The sequence below is a fragment of the Nothoprocta perdicaria genome, unplaced genomic scaffold, assembly GCF_003342845.1.
Source record: "Nothoprocta perdicaria isolate Ctin4 unplaced genomic scaffold, notPer1 scaffold_297, whole genome shotgun sequence".
NCBI classification, from domain to species: Eukaryota; Metazoa; Chordata; class Aves; order Tinamiformes; family Tinamidae; genus Nothoprocta; species Nothoprocta perdicaria.
This window is the reverse complement of record NW_020455529.1, coordinates 499,078-526,234: the sequence shown is the minus strand read 5'-3', so window position 1 is coordinate 526,234 and position 27,157 is coordinate 499,078. Positions and strand designations below refer to the sequence as shown.

Here is a 27,157-nt window from a genome sequence, read left to right as displayed (position 1 = left end):
CTGTGTAACGTGGCCAGCCACTTAATGCAGCTTCGTACTGTGCGCGGGGCCAGAAGTGAATGGTGCCTCTGCCTCGCCTGCCAGCTGTCTTCACATATTGTCGTGTTCCTTGGTGAGCTGATSCAGTCGAGAGAGGTCGGGGTTGCTCTGTGTGGAAGTGTTTGCAGACTTGGCTGTGTTTCTGAGCACTACCAAGCAGTAATATTTTTCTCCTACACTTGTGAATAGATTTTATTCTTAGTGTCCCTGAAGATTATTTCAAAACCAAGAATCATCAAGCCACAAATTTACACCTTACAAATATCCCTCAGAAAAGCAGACTTTTGTAGATTGTAACAAGGACACGCTTTTTAATGTGTATTCCGGTTGCTTTACATATGCTATATGTATTCCTATAGCAAAACGCTGCTTAGCAGAAGGTAATCTGCATTAAGACAAAACTATTTCTCTGCTCAGTGGTTTGGGGATGGGAAGCTTCACTGTTGGGAAAATTGTGGTAAACATAAATTAAAGGATATTATAAAGCTGTGATGGAATTATTAGAGATTAAAAAAACTTCTCTTAGCATTGATTTTCTACTCTATAATAGATATTTGGGTTATTTACTGACTTAAAAAGGCAAAAATGCATACCTAATTTAAACAAAAGCTGAAGTGGTTTAGCTGTGATTACATTAAGCTGAGTACATTTGAATCATGAGAGCCTCTCTATAGGCATGTATTTTCTGGTTTGTGACTTGTTAATCTTACAGTTTATTCTTCTCTTAAAGTGTTTTTTATTAGTCTACATGTTTGGGTGTAATAAAGCCTTCATGTTGCAAGTATTGTTGTAAGTAAAAGTACAATAACTCTCTGAATTATGACAATTTCTGTTAAATATGGTTTGTCTGTTTGTTTTCTAGGTTATTCGGCAATAGTTATGAACTCCCGCTTGCGAGCCTTAGGTGGGAGGATAAATAATATAAGGGTGTCGGAACTACCAAARGAGAAAACTCGATCGGAGATTATCTGTAACGTGCACTTTCTGGATGGATCAGTACAAAGCTTCAAAGTCAATGTAAGTTCTGCAAACTTCTTTTTTCTCCCCCGCCCTTTTTTAAACATAACTTGCTTGAATTGAAGATGGTATGYGGGACCCCGAGGCGTGGGTTCCCCATAAGATATTGAAGAAGTAGCTGCTGAAGGTGCAGAATTATTGGGTATGGAGTGAGGCTGTTAAGTCGTTTAGAGAAGTTTAAACTTCCTCTAATGTCAACTGACAGATGGCAAAGTCATGCCATGCAGGATGTGTCAGGAAAAAGGTCTCTTGAGGGATAGGGGAACCACGGGGAGGTCAGTTCTGATGGTTATCAGGGATGAATAAGCAACTTGTATTTAAAGAGGACTTCAAAATTCGGGTTCTTTTCTCTCCCCAAAGAATTTGTAATGTTAAAAAGGAGCAGTCCCAGTACACTACTGTGGCAATGTCAATACCTACTTTCTCTAATACAAAGATGCTGCAAATAATGAAGACACTGTAGCTTAAAAGAGATGGATTTGCTGATCAGCCTTTTTATACTTAAATGTGGAGGAAATTGGAAACTTTGGACTGATTTGTAGCCTCCCCCCCCCCCCCCTTTTTTTTTTTAACTGAAATACCCTGTATTGGTACAACTACTGATGTGTTGCACTTATACATCAGGACAGTGTTTTAGAGCTATCTGTAAACAGCTTGTTTCTTAATCTTCAGTTCTCATTAAAAGTGCTTAGTTTTAATTTTATTTGAAAAGAAAGGAAATATATGCTCAATTGGTTTTTAGTATAATTATCTGACCGTGTAGGGAAACTGAATCAATTTAAGGATAATAGTGTGAATTTGTATCATTGAAATGATACTTTCTTTATCTAGTTTACCTTCTAGCTTAGTTACCATCTAGTTTATCTCCTTTATAATTTGAGAATTAAGAGGGTTTTCTGAGCCAATGGTGTTGGGTATCCAAAGAAAATCTGAGAAAACACCTGTGTCCTCTTACAGATTACAGAATACCTTTYGGTAGGAGATTCAAAGCTTCACCTGGAAAAATCTATTTCTAGTTATCTGTACCTGACTAATTTTATTTCTGAACTTTCTGTTGGATTTTGATTGAGGAAAAAATATTTACTAGGCAAATGTATGATTGGTTCCTAATTATTTAGATTCTAGTATATAGAGAATTAGTGTCATTTTCTAGAGTGTTTATTGATGTGTGGTTAAATGTATGAAAATGAAATGACTTTGGTAAACAGCATTGTTTTACGAATGCTGTTTGTTAATTACAGTAAGTACTGTAAATATTACACACTTGTGTCCATTTTTGAAAGCCAGCGTAGTAGAGATTAATGGGATAGATTTTTTTCCTGCTTTTAGGCACACTTAAAATCAGTTGCTAGCTATTGATGACTTTGAAAGTGAACTTTTCTATTGCAAAATAATCTTCAGTATAAACCTATGAGTCTGGTAATATACCTTATAAGGTGTCCATTTCATCCCGTATGTTAAGACGAAAGAGAGTTGGAGGGAGGTAGCCGTGCAGCTGCTACTCCTGTGTGATCTGGGCTGCCGCTTGCTCTAAGGTGGCACTTTGTATAGATGTCTTACTCTGCATCTTATCTAAGTTCAAACACTCTCCTCCTTGTTCCCTGTGCTTTAAGGGCATTTAAAAGATCTTGTGATTATGAAGTGGCTAAACTCAGGGCTGGGTGGGGGGGGAGTACAACAAGGGTGTGTGTGTGTGTATATTTTATAGATAGATAGAGATATATATGAAAAAGGACAGTACCTTACTACAAAAGTTCTGCCGTTCATTTCCAGTTGGCCCTACAGGATTGCTTTATCTGTCGGTCTGGAATAGATGCTACTACCCTTGTCCCCTGCCCCCATCTTTGAAAGAGGAAGAATTAAAATAGTCTCAAATTCATCTGAACTAGTATATTCTTCATTGTAAGCAAAGTGCTGGCATAACTTTTAGTTGAAATCCAGCACTTGGGCAACTTACACTTCATGCTCCTGGTGTCAGGCCCATGTCATCTTTTGAGCAGTGAGAGCGGAGCCTGCTGATTCTCTTGGTGCCTTCGGTGTCTTGCAGCCATGGATCAATTTGCCCCTTTGAGCCAGGGATYGCAAAGGCCTCCGGAACTGGAGCTAAGCTGAGCTTAAATTCCTTCCTGAAATGTCACGTGGGACACGTTGCTCTCTGACAGAATAGGAGTGATGAGTGTGACTGTCCCATGGGCTTACTGGGTAATGCAGGGAAGAGATTTTGGCAATATGGGTGTTGTGCACGACGGAACCTTCATACTAGCACAGAGGGAGCCTGCCTTCCTCGGTCTGGACTGCCCTGCCTGGTTAGCCAGCCTGGGAACTGGCTTTGCTGCTGTCTCCTCACGGTGTCAAACTTTCCAGCTGGGAAAGAGATTGGAGGCCAGCTYCTGCAAACTGGTATTTAACAGTTCTGCTGATGGTAACAGAAGAATTCAGCCTAATGAAGTTTGGGCCTGAGTGTTTGTGGGCAGGTTTATAGTGTTAGCTTATTTTTTATTTTCTTGCACTGACAGCCAGCACCATTCTGTGTCCTAACTTGTGGTCTGTGCGGGAATCAGAGGTATAGGATACAGAGGTATAATTACAGAAAGCAAGTTTTATTCCGAGCAGGTTTTCCTATCAAGACAAGTCCTTCCCTGTCCCTTTACAGAAAGTTTTTGTTAGAACTACYGTGTTTAATAATGAATTGATAGTATGGAGGTGTTTTCTGATGTAACTAGCCAAAGACAAATAAGAAAACAAGGTCTTGTGCAAAAGTGTTTTATGGTTTTGTTTTGTCATTATGTGCATATGAGCACATACAAATGTTTTCTCTTCAGTCCGGACTTGGAGAATTGGGACTAAACAGATCACTTTTTTTAAGGACTCTGTGTTGTATTTTCAATTGAAAAGAGCTTCAATGTATTAGTGGAAAATAAAGATTGGGGATTTTTTTGAGTTCCGTATTTGCAAGGTACCTGGTTGTGATTAAGTTTCCATGTATGATATGGACTGCATTCTTAGCTATTACTAGGCTAAGATGCTTGAATGTCTAAGTATGCTTTACATACATACATAGGCGGGGCTGTATTTTTCCCACTGTAAATAAGTAGAAAGTGAATTGAGAAAGAGTACTGAAAATTTGGTCTTACTCCATGTTACAGTATAAATGGGAGAGTCCCATTGACAGAAAGTAGGGAGAAAGAGAGAATACAGCACATCTCCTGGTCCTTCTCTACAAAAGCACATCTCTGGGTTGTAGAGAAGGAAAGGGAGATTTACTGTATTGTATTGTCCTCTTGAAAATGTTTTTATATACCATTTACTTTATAGAAGTTTAAACTATAGAAGTTTAAACTGTTATTAGACTGTTTTTTATGTCCAAAGAATTAACAGTCTTTGTTTATTAGTATAAAGACAGAGAGACAGAGCTCTTAGGACAGTGGGTCTTGGTTATCCCAACTTCTAGAAAATATTAAAAATAATAAGAGTTCTACTAGGAGCCTTTTAAAGCATAGTTTTTAGCAAACTTAAAGATTTTGAACTTGGTATAATCTGAATTTCATAAATACATCAGGAAATTATTGTGGTACAGGGAGAACATGCTACGTATTGGTTGTGATACTATCCTGCCATTGAATGGTAATTTTGGCCTATGAAGCTTCAGGTGAAGTAAGTTTAAAGACAGACTTAAATAGAGATGAATGGGGTGTGTCAAGAGGTGGCTAAGGCAAAGCTTTTAACACTTCATGGTAAGCACTGGTGAATGTTAGGAAGATGAAATGGCAACTTCCTTGTAGAGTGAGAGCAAATAGACCTCATGGAAATGTTTCTTTTTCATATAAGAAGTTTTACTGTTCTTAAGATCAATTATCTCAATAATATGTCATTGGAACTCAACTGTCTAGTGTAGAAACTGTTTTTTTTTTTTAAATTTTATTGTGGAAGAATATATTAGCTATTTGCTGAAGTGATTCATCAGGCTAAGAAGAACTTGATTCTAGTGCTTATTCATCCTGTTATTCTGTCCCTTTCCTTTCTAAGAGGAGAATAAAAATATTTTGTTTTATAAAGCACCTGATGTGCTGTAGTATTACAAAATGTTTTGTGGTTTTGGATTGTCTGTTATATGTCAAAAACYAAAACCAATGGTAAGACTTACTCATACTGCCTTGCTTTGTACCTAGATCCGAAGATTTGTTTATGTGCAAATAGATGAAAAATGAAGCAATGAGAGTTGTTTCTATTTGTTGATGTATGGGGTGAAAAATAAGTCAATTTTTTCTTAAAGTCACATTTTATTTTCTTGAAAAAACTGTTTGATAATGGGAAGGGGAGTTAACTGTGCGTTTAACCTGAGGCTCTCGTAGTTTACGCTGGGATGTGGTATTTGACAATGTGCTTGTGGCAGGGAAATGCAGGCCCTGTCTTCCTATAAGCTTCTCAAACTGAGTAAATACTCTTTGTGTCTTTCAGCTTAAGGAATTTAACAATTGAAAAAGGTTTTTRACAGTTGAAAATAACTAATGCACTTGGTTTAGGCTTCTGGAGTGGGTGTTTCTCTCTAAGCTTGTCTATGCACTGTGGAAGAAGAATCCTCCTGCTTTTGATACCAGAGAGCAAGACCTGGAGCCACAGACAAGTAGCACTGGCAGTGGCTTGGGAAAGGAGAGAGGAGGAGAATGAAACTGTGCATGTAGGTAGGCAGGAGAGCTGGTATTTGCTGAGCTRGATTTAGGGTCTGGAGACATTTGGGAATATTACCAAGATACAAGTGCTGAGCAAGGAAATTGGAACAGGGATTTTAATTGTTTTTACTGGGAAAGTAGTACAAGGGCTAGGAATTGCTGTGCAGTGGAGGAGGAGATTGAAATTGTGAGGAGACAAAGATAAGGTGATGGTCCTGGCACTCACATGAAGAACCAGAAAAGTTAGAAATGATGCTGATCAGAAGCATCAGAAGGGAGGAGCATGAAAGAAAAGCGTTACGAGGGTTCCAGGTTAACCCAAGAATCCTGAACTCTTCTCTACTATTTTCTGGTAGAGCATATGTCTCRTTGACTGCTTTTGGTCACAGTATTGTTGTGATTTCCTCATGTAGCTCAAGTGYCAGAAATACACATCACAGATGTGAAGTCACGCTTCTGGGTCGCGCAAGTGTCACCTGATAGAGGTTTTTAGCCTTCTGCTTAAAAAACAAAAACAAAAAACCCCATGCAACCTGGAGCAATGGTATACTAAGGCAATGCTAAAGGTAAATAAAAAGCTTGYAAGTCCGAAATGCCTATATTTCAGAGAGTTAAGATAGTATCTGCAAGTTGCATTGGGCCCTCTTTGTGCACGTGCATTGCTAGTCCTCATAGCAAATGTCCCCACTTCTGTGGAAGATGCTGCCCTCTGACTGCGCTGGGTGGAATCGTCTTGGAGATGCCCAGTGTCCCGGCTCTGAATGTTTCTGTGAACTCCTACCACTTGTGGCAGAGATTTCACAATTTTTAAGCTAGGTTTAGAAATATGCTACTTGAGAGAAGTGTGCGGGTATTGCCAATGAACTGCTAGGTGTTCTGCTCCAGTGGAAGAAAGTGTTAGGTAGCATTTAGTGTTGCAAAATCAGCCAGCAGAGACCTGGGTCCAGGAAAGAAAAGGGAGGTAGCTGAATCATAGCTGARTATTTGGAGACCGATGTGAAGGTGGAAATGAAAGCAGCAGTACAGTATCTTTCAGCTTAARGAAAGAAGTTAGGATGTACAGTCTTTTCCCTGCAAGAGGGGTGCTGGAGAAAGGCACACCGCTGGTTTGGTGGTGACAACAGGGACCACAGCAGCCTGTAACAGCAGCACGTGGCAGTGCTGGCTCTCAAAATCTGAGCATGAGAGAGGCAGACTACTTAAAACCGAATTGTTGCACCCATCTCCTGGACTGAAATCATGCCAATTCATATTACAAAATGTACACATTTTTTCGAAAGGGATACTTTTTTTTTTGGGGGGGGGGGGAGGAGGAGGAGAAAAAGCTTTCATTGTAATAAAGTTCCTAGTTTACCAGAAATTCTGCATAGGGCATGGTTTTCATTCATTAATTTTTATAACTAATTTCAGTTGATTTTGTGTGTGTGTGTGTGTGTGTGGTTTTTTTTTTTTTGCATGCTGGTGAATTTCACTTCTGTGGTTTTCTTGTTTTCAGAAGCAAGACACTGGCCAAATTTTGTTGGATATGGCATATAACCAGTTGGGTGTGACAGAGAAGGAGTATTTTGGTTTACAGCAAAACGAAACATCGGTAGATTCTCCTGTGAGTATAGTAAATAATAAATCTGTATATATCAAAATAGTGTTTGTCTATAAATATTTTTAATCCATCTAATAGTTTTTCATTTCACAGCGATGGCTTGAACCAAGCAAACCTATTAGAAAACAGTTAAAAGGTAAGACTTGTTTTTAATACCTTGGTTGTGACTGTGTAGTCAAGCTTTTCTATCCTCCTACGACTAGAATGAATACAACTGTTGAATATTAGTGTCCAGAAGGTAGACTTTCTTTGAGCCTTATCTCTGAATCTTTTGATCAGAACTTTTGGCATTTCTTGTTGCTGTAAATGAAAGCAGTAACCAGTTAATGGTGCTAATGGGTGTAGGGGTGGGGGTGCTTTTTTGTTGTTGTTATTTTTAAGTATTTTTGAGTGCCTCTATTGTTCTAGTATTTTTGTGTTTATGAACAGCTTCAGGTAGCACAGAATAAGGAAATAATGAGGAAATAGGAGCTTAAGGACAGACCAGCCAGTTCCCAGTCCCTGTGATACTGTCCAGGTAGCAGCCTGGGGAATGTAGCCTGGTATGGTAGAGTTAGTCACAATTTCTGCTGTAAACTTTTTTGCATTTGAGAGAGAAATTTGCATTTGAAAGTTCTTTTATTTCTCCAATAAGCTGTAGATAGTGTTTGAAAGAAAATAAAAATACATGGAATTAATATGGTGAACTTCTGCATTTTGTGTGTATGTGCGTGTAAGGTAGGATTAACACTTGTCCTGACTGAAGCCCTTAATGGATTTGCTGCTTTTTCCCTCATAGAATAACCATAGGGGGCACAGATGACAATTAAATAGTGCCTTTAGCTAGAATAGCACATCCGAAGGATTTTAAGTGAAAAAGCCACAGTATTTGAGAATATTTTCTTCTCATAGTTGGTACGGGAGGTCWGGGAAAATTTCTCATGGCTTCTTTCTGTTCCAGGAGAAAGCATGTGAGATTGCAATGTRGTTGATCATTCATGTGTTTTTTCTGTAAATATAGGCATTAAAAACATCTGATTCTCTCCCTTTTAAAGAGAAAATTGATTTGCTCTTCTAAAACATTGCAGGAGGTTTCCCCTGCACCCTTTGTTTTCGCGTAAGGTTTTTTATACCCGATCCCAACACACTTCAGCAAGAACAAACCAGGTAACTTCTATGTTTGCACTTCACCTCCATAAATGAAGAATAAGTAGAGTCTGTCCCTCTCTCTGTCCCCCTGCCATTAGTTTCGGGGAACTATGCTTTATTCTGAACATAGYTTTCTATAACTTCTTGTATTAAAAGTGCTTGGAATTCACTGTTTGCATTGTCTGGAATGAGGGATTTCTACTATACACAGCCCAAGTTTCAAAAACAAGAACACAATATAAGCCAATATAAAGAGGTTAATTGATTTGCTTACTTGCACCTTCAGTTCGTTTTTGAACCCTTCAGCAATTGAAGTACCTGCCTATTGTTATTTTTCTTTTATTTTCCTGATCCCATAATTATTCAGCTGCCATGATTTAAAAATATTGTTCAGTTTTTAAGCTATTTGTTTGTCCTTAGTCTGTATTAGGAGAGCTGTATCACCAGTAAATCAGTATTTTGAACTTGTAGATAGAGTGGACTGATTTTGCAGGGCTGTGTGTAGGGGACTCCTTATTTTGGGAAGAACAGATAAATCCTCATGTTCTGTGTTGTCCCTTACTTTTAACTTAGAATTCTGTTTGGGAATTTTGATGCACTTTGCTGTMTTCAGGTAACTTGTTGCAGAATATTTGTGTTCAGTGTGCATAATTTAGAAATTTAGAAATAATTGAGACCCATGGATTTGGTACTTGTAACAGTCTTCATTGTCTAAATGTTAATAGTTAATATTTTCAGTGACTGGAGAGTGTAGATAGTAGAAACGTGAAATAATTTTCTTGTTTTTACATTGGTTAATCATGCATTTGTAAGTTGTTCTGTAGTTTAAAACTAGAATTATTCGAAGATCAACTCTTCATGGTTTAAAACATCCCATCTTAACATCTCCCCTTCAGCACTGCTCTTAAGTGAAGTTGTCCAGTGCTCTAACATGAGCAGGACTAAGAGTTCCTGGAGAATTGTTGCAAGAGCTTTTCTGCTTGAAAAATGAACATTAAACTAGTCCCAGGATGGACTATGGGTTTTAAATTTAAAGTGTTTATACGTTCAAGATGAATATCCCTCATAGAAAAGGAGCCCAGTTCTTGACTGGCTTTTGTTCTGCAGCATCAGTTATGGGCCTGAGTTGCATTGTAGATATGCTCTGTAGCACCTGGGCATAGTTTTTTCTTAATCATTTGACATTGATACTGTGGTCCTGGATTTATTGTAGGCTGCAAAAGATCTCTGAAACTGCTGCAGAATAGTATTTGTATGTCATTACCTATTTGTTTATACCAGTATATTCTCTTGCTTCTGTAGTTTCTGAGGAAAACCCTCCCTGTCAATTGCTACCTATAACCATTCAAACTGTGCCTTTTAAGTGTTAAAAACAGTATTTTTTTCTTTCTCTTCAAAATGTTTCCTAGGCACTTATTCTTCTTGCAGCTGAAGACTGATATTTTGGAAGGAAGGTAATAGAAGAATCTTCACCTTTTTAGTTTCTTTAAATAGAAAAAAAAAAAAAAGCCATTTCTGAGAATATTTATTGTTGCTGTAAAAATTTACCTCCTGAAATAATGCTTTTAAAAAGCAAGCTGTCAGGAAATGTTGCAAATTCTTGCTTAGCTTATTTATTAAGAAGTTAGACATCTGTTGTGAATCTGTGAGTTGTAGCAGATGCTGTGTTCTGTGCAGGTATCATGTCAACCCTAAAGATTATCTTTATGAAAGCAAAGATAYGCCACCTAGAGCCATCTAAACATAAGGGACCTGGTGTCTTCAGCAAGTTTTTGCTATTGGTGTTTGTACTCCTTGGGTTACGTTACTGATATGATGGGCATATACTCAGTGGCTCGTTTACCTGCGGTTCCTGTTTGTGTATTTAAAAGAAAGAGGGAAGAGTCCAAATAACCACTGCCAAATATAAATATAGAATGCATTTAGGAGTTAGGATTGCAGGTGTTGACTTCTTTCTGTGGAGTCACTTTTATACTGCCTTGGTGCTTGGTGTTTTGGCCAGCTTTAGTGTTTGGGTCTAGTTGGGGTATAACAGCAGCTGTTAAAATCACATTCAGAGCCCCAGAAAAATTCCTTTCCTTTTTGATTTCCAGAATAAGCATCCAACAAGGATAGCAGCATGTCCTTTTCAGACTACTTATTTCCATTCAATGAAGGAGCTGTTACACCACAAAAGGCTTTTATCATCTTGCTGTGTGGTAACCAAACTTTAAGAGACATTTCGAAGATAAAGACAGGTCTTTATGAACTTTTTCTTTGCAGGAAGATAGCTAACACTTCATTTATACTGTCAATATCTAAATACAAATTTGTCTTCCTTTCCAGGTTGTCATGTCCTCTTAATTCTGCTGTTGTCCTGGCATCATATGCAGTACAATGTAAGTAGTTAGMAGTTTCTCTTGTTAGCAAATGTATGTAACTAACACCTTTTTCTACTGTTTAGCACAGGAAAATAAGGAAAGATTTCTTTGTCTATCTGTGTGGAATATTCCACAGACTACACACATTGCTTTGTAAAAAAGAAGAAGGTCTAAATGGAAAAATTCTACATGTTCATTCAGTCCTATAGAAAAAAAGGTTAATTGTTACAGGAATAATAGTTGTATTTATGTGTGTCTGTAGAAAATCTATTGCTGATTGAAAGGAATGCTTTCCCTGTCACTGGAAACAAAATATTACAGTAAACTGCAGTAACTTGAAGCCATTCCAAATAAAGGCAGGATCATCTAGAAGACAGTCAAGCGGGATGGTACATGGATTATGTGAATTAAGTTTTTTGTTGTCGTTCATATAATGCTGCTTCAGGAAACACTGCTTTGTTGGATATGTAAAAACTGCCTGGTACTGTGCAATACATTAAGGTGATTATATTTAAGTAGTCTACTGCTTTCTTTCTGAGCTGGTTGCTGCTCAGAAAACTTGCTTCTGCTTACTTCAGCAGAAAGGAGCTCTACAGCAAAAACTGTATACAACATTAGGCTTTATCAGCACTTTCAGAATGACTTATGTCACAGGTGGCATACCCCAGGTTACAAAATAATTGTTTTCCCYTTCAGTCTTATTTGTGTTTCCTTTTTAGTTCTTTGGATRTCTACTAATGCAGTTCTTTGTTCTAAAAGAGAATGTTTGATAGAGCTTGGTGKGTGGAAGATCAGGAAAGACTGTGGAAAAAATGCTTTGTGTCTTTTAGCTTTTTCTTTCCCAGTGGATTCTGGAGTGTGTCGTGCCACTATTTGCCTCATTTTTCTCAACAGCTTAGTAGTTACCAATTTAAAAATACATATTTTTTTGCTAGCGAATAGCCTTTCTGTTTTTGTTTGTATGATACCTATATTCATTAATATCCACCCCAGCAAAGCATTAACTATTCGTAGAGACATTTCCTTAAAAAAAAAAAGGGGGGGGGGGGGGCATTAAAAAAAAGTTTCTCTTAGATGAAATGTGGAAATCTCTATTGATTCATGTTTGCTAGGATTCCTGTCAGGGTAAGTTGTTCTAAATGTTCCTTTCTCAATATTTTAATTTCTAATTATACTTTTTAAGGAGAGTTTAAGTTCCTAGATATGAAGTATCTGCTGTTGTCTRAAATTGGCATGGATCATGTGGATCCTGCAACTTTCCTTGCCTGAAGAGAGGGAAATTGCAGTTGTCTGACAACTTTATGAGTTGCTTGGGCAACATTTGCAACAACTGTCATGGCAGGGAGGGCTGAGGAAGAAGTCCTTCATAGTGTGTGGAGTTTGAGGTTTAATATATCCACTCTTCGTGTGTCTTTTAAAAGCTTTTTTTTAAGTGTATTTTTCCACATGTGGCAGGTGTGTAGATAACYTGCAGGCTTGTAAGTTTATGGAGGTGCTAACTGAAATATGTTGGCAATGGCTGGTAGAAATTGAATGCTGTTCCTCTGGGTTGCCTCTTGCCCAGATACCCGTCTTTAATACTAAAAAGCTAAAATAAATACCTGGAACTTTACTTTGCCTTCAATTGTGACATACCTTGTGTTGTCAAATGGTACTGGAGAGTGTGTGTGAATATTGCATCCAGTTAACTACCATGTTACTAGTCTGGATAAAGTGCCCAAATGGTATTTTTTTAAGAATAAGTAAGTTGCTAGTTTAAAATCACTAACTGTCTTGGACAGAAATTATGAGTTTTATGGTTGGTGAAACTTTGGAAATCTTCTTCAAAAGTTAAATACCAAGAAAGTTAAATACTAAGTTGTATTTGAAAGAATATAWCTATTATCAAAACTAAAGTGTGAAACCCTTATTAAAATAAAAACACTCTAATGATAAACTGTTTACTTTTTTATTACCCATGTAAAATGTGAATATTGTACACAGTCAATAGAATTAAATAATGGWCCTATGCACTATTGTTTTTGATTTATTTATAGTAAAATGCTATGTAGCTGATATACCACTGCTTATTCTRTAACTTCTTGTAGTTAGTTCCTAATTCCAGGACCATATGTAAATACACCTAACAATAAATATATGGGAAATCTCTTGGATTTGATGAGAATTCATTTCCATATGCCCCGTTTTTTTCCTTCTTGACTCTCTTTCCCTTATTTCCCTTGGAACTATTCCTCGTTCAGCTATGCCTGGAGAACCAGGAGGTTTCTCTAGCATATGGCTACTTTTGACCAGGAAACAGTTTCTTGGGTTTGAACCCGTGCTGTATTTCTCTTCTGAGAAAAGGAAGGCTGGTGAGGGTAAGGAGTCAAGGGAAGTTTAGCTTAGTGTGCAGGCTRCTTGGGAACTAGAGCTGAGAGTTTCCTTCAAATTTGGGAGTGTTAAAAGACTGAGGTGTTGTCTACCTCTGTCTACCTCTGAGGTGCAGGAAGACCAGAATACTTGGAAGARCCTCAGTTCAGGAGATCACCAGAATCGGTTCTTCAAGCACTCCTGCTTTACAGATTTGTAATAAACACACAAAACCACACACACACACAAAAAAAGCACGAATCAACATATTGGAGAATAGCTGCTTTGGGGATTAGCCAATGCTTTAGCCAAAGGGGCTGCCTCTTTGCAGTGCCTTGGGCACTGTTCCTCCTTTTTTTTTGAGGTGGATGAACCTCTTAAGTACTTCTGTATATCATGACWAAAAAGGGGAAAAAGCCCCAAGAACAGTCGTGTGAGGTCCAGGTATATATTGCACAATGTTGTATGCGTGATGGTGACAGGCGGTGAATACTAAGGGAAAAGGACGTATGTGACACACAGAAGGTCAGTTGTGAGACCAGTTAGTTCTGCAAAACCTCTTAGTGTTTTGGGAGTACTGATAGTTATTCCCTTAAGTCTTTAATTCTGTTATCCTTTTATCCTGTTCCTTATCTCTCCCTGCTGCTTGCTTGCTTTCTTGAGATGAAATGTCCTTGTATTTTGGATTATGTTTTGTTAGTACATTTTCTGATTGTAACTGTATGGTTTCTGAAGTTCATTTTATATGAATATAATATTTTATATRAAGGTATAGCTTAGATTTCAAGTAGATTTGGCAAATACCAGTTCAGTAGAATCAGACTGAAATCAGTAGAATTCATGTTTWCCTTTCCTTCGTTTTCATATTTTTTCCCCTTTTTGTACTATGACTGGATATAAACTGCTGTTTTCATTTTTGATTGGCAGTGATTATTATTCATTTTTGTTTCACTTGGAGACAGACATTGGTGTATGAGTGGCTAATGTCTTTTCTATGGTTATTACTAATAAAGACTACTGKTTTTTTTAATGTCCAGTTTATCATTCTGTCTTATCACAAAGTGACCAACTACCATAAGTTTATTCAGTAGCTGTTTACAGTCCTCTTATGATCAAACCCTTTAAAGGGCTTGAGTGTGAAGCATTATTTGCTTCTACAAAACTAGCATGTTTTCTTCCTTTTYTCTTTATTCACATTATAGTTAATTCTGCTAGTCTGATTGGGAAAACATGCTTGCTTACTGAGTGGCTCCAGGGGTGAGAGTTCATAATTGTGCCTTAATTTGCTTTAAATACTTTCAGAAACGCATCTTCTTCCTCTTAGTAGACTGTTTATGAGTTCTTTTGTCCTTTTGGTCTTTCTCTAAGCTTTGTCTTTCAACTAAGCTAAGCTTTCAACATGGTATCTCCGTGCCTGTGCAGTTTTTTTTTTTAATTCTTCTGTTTCCTGTCTCTTTAATAAGTATCTGCATTTTGATGTTGGTCCTTCTTTGAAACTAAATTCTGTGGAATGTGTTTTTTAACTGATTCTTGAAGTCGTTGTTCGTATGTGACTATTTTGTGGTCACTGTTGTTCACTGGTTCTTTGATAGCAATGTTTTGTTCTAAGTCCTGTGCTTTAATTTGTGCTCTGTAGTGCATCATCTCTTTGTGTTCTCTATTTGCATCAAGGATTGATCACTTCAGGCTTCTTATGTCATACAGATGAGGATATATCTTCTCATCTTCATTAYTGCATTTTGTTCCATTATCTCAGCGTATCAGTCACTATTGTCATATTAATCTGAAGGTCAGTGATGTGGCCCTAGCAGAAGAGTATCCATATACGTATTCACAGATTGCAATTTTATCTCTGAGAATTTTTATTCCTTCATATAAGTTAATTAACCTTGTCATTGCCCTACCATTAAGTTTCCTTTGGTCCCACTCCTTGGCCATCATGACCAGATACTATTCATATATAATTTGCAGTTAAATGGAATGCCTGTGGGCATGCAGTGAATGAGAAGCATGGATAGCAAACGTCATCTCATGTAGTTAAGAACCGTAGAAGAATATTTCTTGGAAGTGACTTCAAAATCAGATCAGGTTGCTCAGAACCTTTCATAGGATCATTAAAGTTGGAAGAGACCTCTAGAGATCATCTAGTCCAACCCTCATGCACACACAGGGTCGCCCAGAGCACGTGGCACAGGGCTGCGTCCAGGCGTTATTCCAGGACTCTGTCACCCTGACTGTCAAGAAACTTTTCCTTAAGTTTCTGTGGAACTTTTGGTGCTTCAGTTTGTGGCTGTTTTCTCTAGTGTTATCACTGTCAACCACTGAAAAGAGGTCAGCCCCCTTCTCCTCACTCCCTCGCTTGAGGTGTTTATAGACACTGATCAGGTCCCCCCATCAGCCTCCTCTTCTCCAGGCCGAACAGGCCCAGCTCTCTCAGCCTTTCCTCACAGGGTAGATGTTCCAGRCCCCTGATTATACTTGTAGCCCTGTGCTGGACTCTCTCCAGTAGCTCCACATCCCTCTTGTACTGGGGAGCAGGACAGTACTCCAAATGTGGCCTCACCAGGGCTGAGTAGAGAGGGAAGACACAAGGGCACACTGCTGCCTCATGTCAACTTGTTGTCCACTATGACACCCACATCCTTCTCTGCAGAGCTGCTCTCCAGAAGGTCAGTCCCCAGCCTGTACCGGTGTTTGGAGTTATTCCTCCCCAGGTGCAGGACTCTGCACATGTTCTTGTTGAACTTCATGAGGTTTTTCACCGCCCAGTTGTCCAGTCTGCCCAGGTCCCTCTGGATGGCAGCGCAGTATCAGGTCCTCCTCCCAGTTTCGTATCATCAGACTTGCTAAGGGGGCACTCTGTGCCTTCATCCAGGTCGYTGATGAATAAGTTGAACAGRACCAGACCAAGGACTGACCCCAGGAGGGCGCACAGGCCTCCGACTGCACTCGGCGTCTCTGATCACCACCCTCTGCGCTCTGCTATGCGGCCAGTTCTCAATCCACCTCACTGTCCACTCATCTAATCCACACTACCAGAGGTTGCCCAGAAGGGTGCTGTGAGGGACAGTGTCAAAAGCCTTGCTGAAGTCCAGATAGATGACATCCGCTGCTCTCTCCTCATCTATCCAGCAAGTCATTCCATCACAGAAGGCTATCAGGTTAGTCAAGCATGGTTTCCTCTTGGTGCATTGATSCTGACTATTCTCTCTCTACTGTCTGGAGACAGCAGCCAAGATCAGCTGTTCCATSACTTTTCCAGGGATGAGACTGACTGGCCTGTAGTTGCCTGGGTCCTTCTTGCCCTTTTTGAAGACTGGCGTGACATTGGCTTTCTTCTGGTCCTCAGGCACCTCTCCCATTCTCCATTACCTTTCAAAGGTGACGGCGAGTGGCTTAGCTATAACATCTGCCAGCTCACACAGCATTCTGGGCTGCATCCCATCAGGGCCCATGGATTTGKGGGAATCGAGTTTACCTAAGTGTTCTCTGACCCAATCTTCCYCTACCCAGGGCAAGTCCTTCTCTCTCCAGGCTGCTTCTCTGGTCTCTAAGCTCTGGGATTCCAGAGGGCTGCCCTTGGTAAACACAGAAGCAAAGAAGGCATTGAGCAACTCAGCTTCTTTCATGTCTTTCATAACTAGGGCACCCACCCCATTCACCAGTGGACCCATGTTCTCCCTAATCTTCCTTTTGCCSCTGATATATTTGAAGAAGTTCTTGTTATTTTTATCATCCCTTGTCAGATTTAATTCCAGATGCACCTTAGCCTTTCTTGTCACATCCCTGCATTCCCTGACAACATTCCTGTATTTCTCCCAAGGGACTTGTCCTTTCTTCCACRTTCTGTATACTGCCTTCTTCTGCTTGAGTTTTGCCAGGAGCTCCTTGCTCATCTGCACAGGCCTCCTGTCCCCCTTCCGCCCACTCCCCCCCCCCTCCCCCCCGACTTCTTACTCATGGGGATGCAGCAATCCTGAGCATGGAGCAAGTGCTGCTTGTACTAACCAGCTCTCTTGGGCCACTCATCCTTCTAGAGCCCTAGCCCATGGGATTCTTCCAAAGAGATCTCTGAAGAGGCCTAAGTCAGCCCTCCTGAAGTCCACGGTTGCAAGGCTCCTTACAGCCCTACTTCCTCCTTGTTGGATTCTGAACTCCACCAACTCATGATCAGTGCAGCCAAGGCTAGCCCCTACCTTCACCTCTCCAAGAAGTCCCTCTCTATTTCTTARTACCAAGTTCAGTAGCCTATCTCTCCTCTTGGCTCCTCTCCAACCTCTGCCAAAAAGTTATCATCAGTGCTCTGCAGGAACCTCCAGGACTGTGCCTTGCTGTGGTGTCTTTCCAGCTGATGTCAGGGTGATTGAAGTCCCTCATGAGAACCAGGGCCTTTTGACCGTGAGGCTACTTCCAGCTGCCTGTAGAAGATCTCCTCAACTTCTTCATCCTGATCAGGTGGCCTGTAGCAAACAGCTACCACAGTGTCTCCCACTGCCCTCTAATCCTTACCACTCTAATTAGTCTGCCCTCTAATCCTTACCACAAGCTCTCGACTCATTCATCATCCACTCCTAGGCTGAGCTCCACGCATTCCAGTTACTTTCTCACATAAAGAGCAACTCCACCACCTTGTCTGCCCAGCCTGTCCTTCCTAAACTTTCCGGATGACTTCTTAGTTTCCATTGCGGAAACTTGTCTGTTGTCTGTTATCCTCTTGCTTCACAACATCACACAGCCTGGCTTTCTTTTTTTGCAACTTCTCTTTGCATAGTGGAAGGCAGAAATGTTGCATAAGCTGCCTGACTAATGGTCTTGAAAGGAAGCACTAAATAAATGAAGTCTCAGTAATTACTATAACTACTGTTGGTATGAATGACTTTACTTCCATAACTGTTAGATCTTCCGTTTATTAAACTTCTCTTTTAAAGGTGCCTTTTCTGTTTCTATGCAATGATATATTTGATACCTGAACTTTTTATTTGGGAAAGTTGTGTGTGACCCCATATAAATTCTATTAAAATCTCAGTGCTATGCTAGTTTGCTTGTGTTCAATTTTCCCTTCCCCTGTATCTGAATCTTCTCAAAATATTTATTTCTTTTCTAATTGATCCAGTCCTTTTTTCCCCGGTATCTGTCTTCAGAAAAAAAATATTTTTGCTGACAGAAGAAAGAAACAAATATGCCTTCCTCTTCCTAACCAAGCAGTCAAATCTGAAGAAAACACGACCTGTTAACATGTATCAGTGCAAACTGTTCTTTAAGCATTCATAAATTCTTACTATACTGAGTACAGTACTTGAATGATACAGTTAATATCTGAGCAGACCAACATGGGCCTTCTTCCAAGAAAAATCATCACATTATTTGACTGTTGCACTGTCCTTTACTGAGAGTTATAAAGTGAATGTGCTTTTGAATATGGCCTTTGGGATGATTGGTTTAAAGCTCTTCATGTTGAATCTGTAAATTTTGAATGTTGAATGATTGGTTTAAAGCTCTTCATGTTGAATCTGTAAATTTTGAATGTGTCTCATATTTAAAGCAAATGTGCCCCTTCCCTCCTTCCGTTTCCTTCTATTTATTTTACTTCATACTCTTTCCCAGTTATAATGAATTTAAACAGTAACACATAACTAGAATGGGAAAAGATAAAAATGTATTTTTTTAATTGTAACTTTATATTGAGTCAAAAATGCTGGTCCATGTGATCTAAGTAAAAGCTATATTGGGAAAAAATTAGATTGGAGGAAGACAACATTATTTCCTTCCCTGTTCTCTCCTGAAGAAATGCAGTAAAGAGATAGAAATATTATGTTTTTCTTCCTACTGAGGTCTCAATATGCCCTATTTTTTTCTTGTATTTGGATAATTTAAATCCCGCAAAAGATGATTACTCTTCCAAGATGTCTACTAATGAGCGCTTATAGTTTCTCTTCAACTCTGACAGTTGGCTGGAGAGTTGGAGAAGCAAGTAGTATTCTAAACTGCTCCCCTTGTTGGCATGACCTCAGGTAGCTAGGAGGAAGAAGCAAAAAGACCACAACAACCTTCATGTTTGGAAGATGAGCCAGMAGATAATCATAATGAACCAAGGAACAACAGTTGCCCTCTTTAGAGAAGGTAAAATTATAGTAAAAAATATTTTTACCTGATACAAATGAATTTAGAAGTGGACAATTATATTGTCTTATTCTTGGCAATCCAGTCTCTTCCCACTGACAAGAATGTAATTCAGACGTCCATCGCCAGAACAGCGTTAAAAATGCAGATTATTTTTCTAGGAAAAGATGACAAGTGTTAATGGCTAATAAAGATAAAATGGTCTTCAATCAGCTACTGTCATCTGTCAAACTGTGGGTTTTACACTGTTACTAACATCTCTACTTTGTACAGTTATTGTTGTTCCTTAGCCTAGAGAGTTAAACTTTTGTTTCATTTTGTATTCTCATTTTGTATTCAAAAAAAAGATTATTTGTTGTTATACTTGTAAATCCTCTGACTTGATTTTTTTTCCTTGTCAAAGAGATAAACAGCAGCATTCAAGTAGATGTTTTGGTTCTATTGTAAATATTTAATCTTTTACCAGACGTTTTGCAAACTAATTTGAAATTTGGTCTAACTGTAAAAAGGAAAGAAAGGTCCAAGCATTTCAGGACTATGTGTTCAAAATGAATTACTTAAAGTGTGTCCATCCACTTTTTCGGTTAAAACACTTCATGCTGATAATTAAGTATGCAAATATATTTTAGTTTCTAACAGCGTTTGTTTAGAAAATGTTTTATGTCTCGGTGGTTCAGTTTTGTAGGCCATAGAAGTCATACTTTGATTATGTAAATCATGAATATTAATTTTCCACTGGATTACAGATACTTCTTAGTTATTGTACCTGTGAATTATTTCTGAAACGTACATTTTCTGAGCCAGAGTCATTTAAATYATTGTTTTATGTTTTGTATTTCCTGGAAGTTAATGCTATTACATTGTCCCACAAAATAATGACACTGTCTTTAAAATATGTTCTTTAACTTCACTTTAGTTGAGGTTTTCCGTGCTGCAGTGTTTGCAGTCTGTACAGGTGTACAGCAATCTGTAGTGCTTTAAAGCTATCGTGTGGGGACAGTAAACAGAATAGCTCAGGTTCCAGTAACTTAAACATTACTTATTAACATTATTAAAACCTTATTTTATGAAAGCTGCAATGCTTTTGTGAAATGGAGATTTTAATTTACTTACTTGCACATAGATAAATTTGTGACAAACAGGTAAGTACTTAATTTGAAACACGTAGCCTTTTGCCCCCACCCTCCAGCTAAATTTTCCATTTCTGTAACAAAAAGGTTATGCTTTTGTTATTGTTGTATTCCCTGACCCCCCTGTCCCAGTATGTAGGCTAATGCTGACCTACGTTTTAAAGAAAGTTTTACTTGGGCTGAGGGTTATCGTCACTTATGGTCATTTACAATGTTCATCYTTTTTTTAGATATTTTGCCATCTGAGAATAAGAATAGCTTTTAAGTAGTAACCATTTTTTTTTTCTTTAGTACTGTTCAGTATCATGGAGGTATAAAATTTTGGGGAATATTGTCTGTTTATTTGACTATCAATATATATTACCTTCATACTAGCTGTGTCAGTGTTATGTATAAATTGAGAGTTGCTTCTTGTGCCATGTTAAACAACTCATGTTCAGCTGAGATAAGAGTAACCATTGAACTGTTAGGACAAAGTCATAGYAGTTAGCTTAGTAGTTAGCTTGAACAGTTTTTACTTGATAATACAATGAGTAGATGCTTTTGATTTGAGTTATCTTGCTGAAGTCTTCAAATCTGTTATAGTCAAGTAAACGTATGTATAACAAATAGACTTTTGTTTGCCCGCTCTTACTGAATCAGTTTGGTTTCCTCGCATGTTCCAACACTGTGTGTCTGTGCTGATGTCGCATGCGCTGCCTACCTAGTGTTGCTGCAGCTGGTGATGTGGAAGTGTGTGAGCACACGTGGTACTGAGTCAGTGCCTGAAAGCGGTTATAGTGAGCCTTATTCACCAATGTCATTAAAACTCACTTATGTTCAACAGTGAACCGGTGGGCAATAACTCCCACTTCCTGCCTTCCTCTCAAGTGTGTTTTGCATAGTTTTAATGTGGTCAGTAATTAACTAACTATGAAAACATGTCTGTGCTTCTTGTTTCCTAACAGCTCAGCTTGGAGACTATAACTCCTTGGTACATCATTCAGGATATCTTTCGAATTACAACTTCATACCAGAGCAGAACAAAGATTTTCTTACCAAAGTAGAATCTCTACATGAACAGCACAGGTAATCTAAATTCTTTAGTTTTTTCTCACTTCATGAGTTCAATCTCATCTCATTTAAAAAAAAAAAAAAAAAAAAAAAAAAAGTGAAAGGGAGAGAAGTTCATGTTCTTGGTAGTTTCAGTTCAAAAGACATTTTTTTCATGTAATTTTTATTGAATAATATATTTGGTTTTAGAATATACATTTGAAAGTAATTTTATTCCAAGTGTAGTGTTAATGAATTGAAACTTTTCAAGAAACTTCTTGCTAATGTAATTAGTAGATGAGCTAGTGCTACACGCTCACAGTGCCAGCCATCTAGAACACTATTCTAAAGTGTTTGAGGGGTTTTGGTTGAGGGCTTTGGAGACTATTTCTGAAATGATATAGGATTGTAGACTGCAGATTTGGAGTTCCTGGGGTTGGTAATGTACTCACATGCTGATTACAAATATATTGACCTAAGGAACTGTGTGTGAGCATTTGATCAAGTGAAATCAGAATATCAATGGATTTATTTTCTGTCCTTATCTTTGTTAAAATAGGGCTAGTTCCCTACTCCCTTAGYTTCTCTAATTTATACCTTGCTGCTGAAATCCCTTTATTTCCCCCCTTTCCCTAATGTTGCTTAATCTCTTTGCTATCTTTTAGTGCTCTCACCTCTCACCTTAGTGCACCTTAGAGAGAGGTGCACTAAACAGTTCTGAAATTGTGTGCCCACCAGTGCCCAACCCAGAACACACACACTGTTTAGCCACTTGTGGAATGAAAAGAGAAAAGATAATTGCTGTGCTCACGCTGCACCCATGCCCTTTGCATAGGTACTAATCTGGACACTTCCTTCCTAGCYGTTTGTCTTGAGGAATGAAGCATCTGAGGCCTCTACTCCTTTCAAATTCACTTGTCAGTATCAGTAGACTCAGAAGATATTAGAGGAGTGTTGCAGACAGGCATAAATAAACCCTTTCTTTTAGTCTCAAGTCACTGAGACGAGGTTTTGAGGTGCATGTGTTGAGGTCATGACTTTAATGCTGCTGTTGCGGGAGTCAGCAGTTTGGTTAGGTCCTGCAGAGAGCAGACTGAAAATTGCCATAGGTGTAGGCAAAGGGGTGGTGGTGGCTTGTTAGAAGCTTGTTAGAAACACTTCTCTCTTACCTGGGTCCTTTCAAAGGTGAAACAGATGCTTCATGAAGTCCTTGTGGTAGATTGAAACCTTGATGACTAAGAGGCTCATTTGAGTTTTGAATTTAAGGAGCTTTATTTGAATTAAAGTAAGTGATGGTAATTAAAGTTAGGAAGAACAGTACTTGGATATGTTCATTTCAGACATGACTCTGTGGACAGTAGCTGTTCAAAAAGCCTTTGGCATCATACTGACTGGCTAGGCTTCAGAAATTTTGTAATTTTGTAATACTTGTCCTTCTGTGCTAATCCCTGAGTTTACAGAAGGATTTTTCTGTATGTGGCTTGTTTTAACAAGATCCTTTAAATAATTTTTCACTTAAATAAGCTGCTTGGGATCTTAGGATATTATCCAAATTAGAAATGATTTCCCCCTGCTTGCTAGGTTTATCCATTAATTTGAGGAAGCAATATATTTGAAACTTCATATAGTGCTTGAGTTCTACATGCGTAGCAATCCCCTGGATATCAAAAGCCATAAAAATTGGAAGGAAACGGTTAGATGAACTTTCCTGCTTGTTTTTCTCACTGAGGAATGGACACCTGTGTAAGGATATAAAAATTTAGTTTTCTTTTCAAAAGCATAGGACTTAGCATAGACTTCATTGTTGTTAAGGCAATGCATTTGTTTGCCTCTCAAGATGTAGGGCTTGACTGATTTCACACAGATAATGCATAGACGTTGAGAAGTACAGTATTGTCAGTTATTTTGTATTCAACAGTCTGTTGCAGAATATGCACAAGTGGGTTTTTCTCTACCTTTCTAACATGGTAGGAAAGTCGAGGTAAACTGCCTGTAATTTCTGCATCACATCCTGACCTTTCCAGGAATAGTTTTTCCTCCCTTCCTGCCCCCCCCCCAATAACTTCAGGGTGACAAGCACTAAAGATGTAGAAGTGAATAGGTGTTTTATCTCAGGATCATCAAAACAGCTTCTTTCAGTCCTTCCAGGATTTTTTTTTTTTTTTTTTTTGAGCTTGGTACAATATCTCCTGTAGTGACAGTTTCAAAGCAGATTAGTTTGATGTCCTGGAAGAGCCATCAAAAGAACATGGATGTTAGTTTATTATCCTAAAAATACAGATGTGCTTTTTGTATGTGAAGACTCTGTTTTTAAAAAACAAAGTTATTGCCATATGAGGATACTAAGCTGTATTTGATTACCATATTTTAATGGACATCACTAGGGAAGCACATCTGGCAAAAGATGGGTTTTTGTCATGGTAAGATGATAGCTGATGCCTTTTCTATTTAGGTCAAAAAATTTGAGTGGGAGTTAGTGCTTGTTCCTATACTTTAATGTGCTGTGGTGCCTAAATCATTGATTCTTGTTGGTACTTCAGTGTCAACAGGCACAGCAAATTTGTGATGAGAGCTGGCTGTTGATTGTTTGATTCTCAACAAAATCTCAGCTCTAAAAAAATAATATGCCTAAGGGAATCTTGTTGGGGCACATTATATCCTCTTAGATGTACAATTAGACTGCATTGGTGGATGAAGAAGTTGGTACTTTTTTTTTTTCCCTAAGAAGTACTGACAAAAAGTGTCTGAGATAAAATTAAGCAAATTACAATAATGCTATTAAGTGAACAGTTCACGCGCACTGAAATGCTTCGCCCAATGCAATACTTTGTGGCCTTAGATTTTAAGAAGGCTTGTCTGCCAAATACCAGCTGGTTGGATTCTCCTTTCTTTCTGCATTTGTAGTAAATATAATTTCATATCTTTACTTTTTGATTGCATATTTTTTTTTCTCTTCTAGTGGCCTCAAGCAATCTGAAGCGGAGTCCTGCTACATAAATATAGCACGAACACTTGAATTCTACGGAGTAGAATTGCACAGTGGTAGAGTATGTTTACATTGCCGTTTTTCACTTGTAATATTTTATTAGATGGCACTTGTCATATTTTATTAGATGACTGTAAATAAGTTCATCTTAAAAAAAAAAAAAAACTTCAACATTAGCTGTACCATGTGTTTATTTTTGACTGAAAAATTTTTTCTTCCAAAATCTGAATAATATAGAAAGATTCTAGAATTTCAGCCATATAAGCCCAATCTCTTGATAAGAAAAAAAAAATGCATTTTAAAATTTATTGTTTGGATACAGCAAAAGAGCTTATTTAGTTTTAGTAAAGCTTATGACTGTTAGAGCAAGGAAGAAAATGAATGCTCTCTCTTTAGTGCTGTGATGTAGTTGCCAGATGTTTCAAGAGTTTACTTAATCTGGATTTCTAACGCAGCCTTAAAGATATAAAGCTCCACTCCCCCTACCTACCTCACAACTCCAAGCTAAATATAACTAGTATTAGTGCACATGATAACCACTAAGGATGTGTTTAAAGTCCCTGAAATACCGGATGTTTATCAATGAGACATCTCCTAGTCTTTGCCATCTGCACTTCCAAAGAATGCCATTGTTTAATGGCATTTAATTATTTGGTTTTACTATTGGACTGGGAGAGAAAGCCCTAAAATATTCTTTTTTTTGTGTGGTATTACCATTTTGACTTCTTTGTAATAACCTCAAGCATGAGTTACGGCTGAGCTGCCGCCATCATTGGGCAGCTTGTGGAATAGAAACTTGCTGTAGTGTAATACARGTGATTAATTTGCATAAGATGACTACTGTTTTACTGACATCTGATGTTCTGAAAATTTTTGTTGTTAATTATTACACTGAGAATTTTGATGGAAAAAAAAATCCTGTTTCTGTAAGTATACAAGGTATGAAAGAGCTTGTTTTCAGCTTGTTAAGGTKTTTTTTCACAAATTCTGTGTGCGCTTGACTTTAAGAACTTGTAAAGCTACTGCAGTCACATTCRTTTGCAAGATATTGTTCAAATTATAGTAGCATTTTTATAATGAGAGGGAAAAATACAAAGGAGACAAATGATTGAAGTAACCAAAATAGGGAGTTTATCTGCTCTGAAATGATCTTATCTGATGTGAACATCAGGAGAAGCTACTGTTACGCAACTGCTACTAATACCAGATTTTTTTTTTAAATAGATCATGGCATGTCCTTTAATATATAGCAGTTGTGGGCACACAGTGGTTTTTTTTTGTTTGTTTGTTTTTTCAGAACTTGAACTGATTGGTTAGCCAGTTAGAAACTGTTAGGAAAGAAATAAAAAGGTAAAATTCTGCTGCTGTTTGAATCCTTGTTTGCTGAAATTTGAGTTTTCCTTTTCGAACATCTTAAAATAGGTAGTGGAAGTAGGAAAGCACAGAGAAGGGTAGAGGTGAACATCCCCAAAAAGGGAGAATAAGAAATTATTTGATTGGGTACTAAATGACTAAAAGAACTTCAGCAAACCTGAAAGAAGACAAAGGTTTAAGCAAAAAGAAAAACTTCAATGAAGCAGGTATTTGAGTGTATCACAGTATCTTAATGGATGATATAGGTGTAAATGGCCATCAAGAGCCATTAGGTAGGTCAGTGATAGAATCATCATTGGGCTTCCTTAAACATACAGTTTGAGTATTTCCTGCATCAGAAGCTGTAAATTGYCGGAAGTTGAGAAGAATACTAGTAGAGGTGTCATTGGATGACCCCGTGTCTGGAGTTTTCTCGGTGGTGGTTGTGGGTTCCTGTTTGTTTGTTTGTTGTAACATTTGAGAGCATCCAAAATAATTCATTYAATCTGCTAAAAGCTCTGTCTGTGCTGCATCAGTCCTGTAGAAGAAACTCTCCTTACTTTTTGGGCTCATCTGGTAGCCTGTGTGGTGGCTGACACTTCTGAAGTTCAGAACAGACTGACCCAGAGGAAGAACTTTTCTCATTCTTCTCGAGTCAGTCTTGTCAAAGCTTTCTCTCGGACATTCCAAGTCATCTGTGTTGCTAAAACCAAGATTTTCTGGTTGGTCTGAAATGGGTTCAACTGTTTCTGCTGCCTGAAGAGTGACACCTTTCCTACCACTTAGCATGACTCACATCTGACTCAYATCTGTCGTAGATGCTGCTGTAGCTTTTGATTACACTTGTACAGGCCTTACTCATGTTTTAAGTTTACATAGCTGTGTTTTTAACATATGAATGTGTGTGTTATTAGCCATTACATCAGCTCAAAGCGAAGAAATTCTGACCCTGCTAATGAATTCTTGGTCGCTGTTTTTAAGACTGACAGGCTCTTTTCCCAACTCTATGTGTGTGTGGATACTTGGGAGCTTATGGTTGACCTCATGTTACTGAGGTAGAGCCCTGGCACTCTAAGATTCTGTATGACAAAGGAACCAGGTGACACCTGGCCTTTATACTAATGGCCAAATAAATGAGGGCTGCTTTGCAAATGTTTGAGAGTCAGATACTTTGGGATAATGTTTCTTGAAGAACAGATGAATGTCTAGTTTCCTTAATCTAAAAGATTTATGGTATTAAGTCAAATATTTTCAACAATCAAGTTTAAGCATTTTGACTCTGGGCCACTTTTTTATTGGCTCAATAATRAATCTGATGTTAGTCTTTTCATTTTCTCCCAGAAACAGGAAGATGGGAAACTTGTAGAATTGAT

At 38.3% G+C, this 27,157-nt stretch overlaps 1 protein-coding gene across 1 annotated transcript in view; it reads left to right on the top strand.

The window, feature by feature from the left end:
• The window catches only part of PTPN3 (protein tyrosine phosphatase, non-receptor type 3), a 96,157-nt gene that overhangs the window by 10,155 nt on the left and 58,845 nt on the right, over positions 1 to 27,157 (top strand). Inside the window, exons 2-9 of the mRNA XM_026041861.1 lie at positions 902 to 1,056; positions 7,222 to 7,329; positions 7,420 to 7,462; positions 8,394 to 8,472; positions 9,864 to 9,908; positions 10,780 to 10,832; positions 21,361 to 21,481; positions 24,405 to 24,492. Coding sequence (XP_025897646.1) covers positions 919 to 1,056; positions 7,222 to 7,329; positions 7,420 to 7,462; positions 8,394 to 8,472; positions 9,864 to 9,908; positions 10,780 to 10,832; positions 21,361 to 21,481; positions 24,405 to 24,492 — 675 coding nt within the window. The 5' untranslated portion in view covers positions 902 to 918. The remainder of the gene's footprint in view (positions 1 to 901; positions 1,057 to 7,221; positions 7,330 to 7,419; positions 7,463 to 8,393; positions 8,473 to 9,863; positions 9,909 to 10,779; positions 10,833 to 21,360; positions 21,482 to 24,404; positions 24,493 to 27,157) is intronic.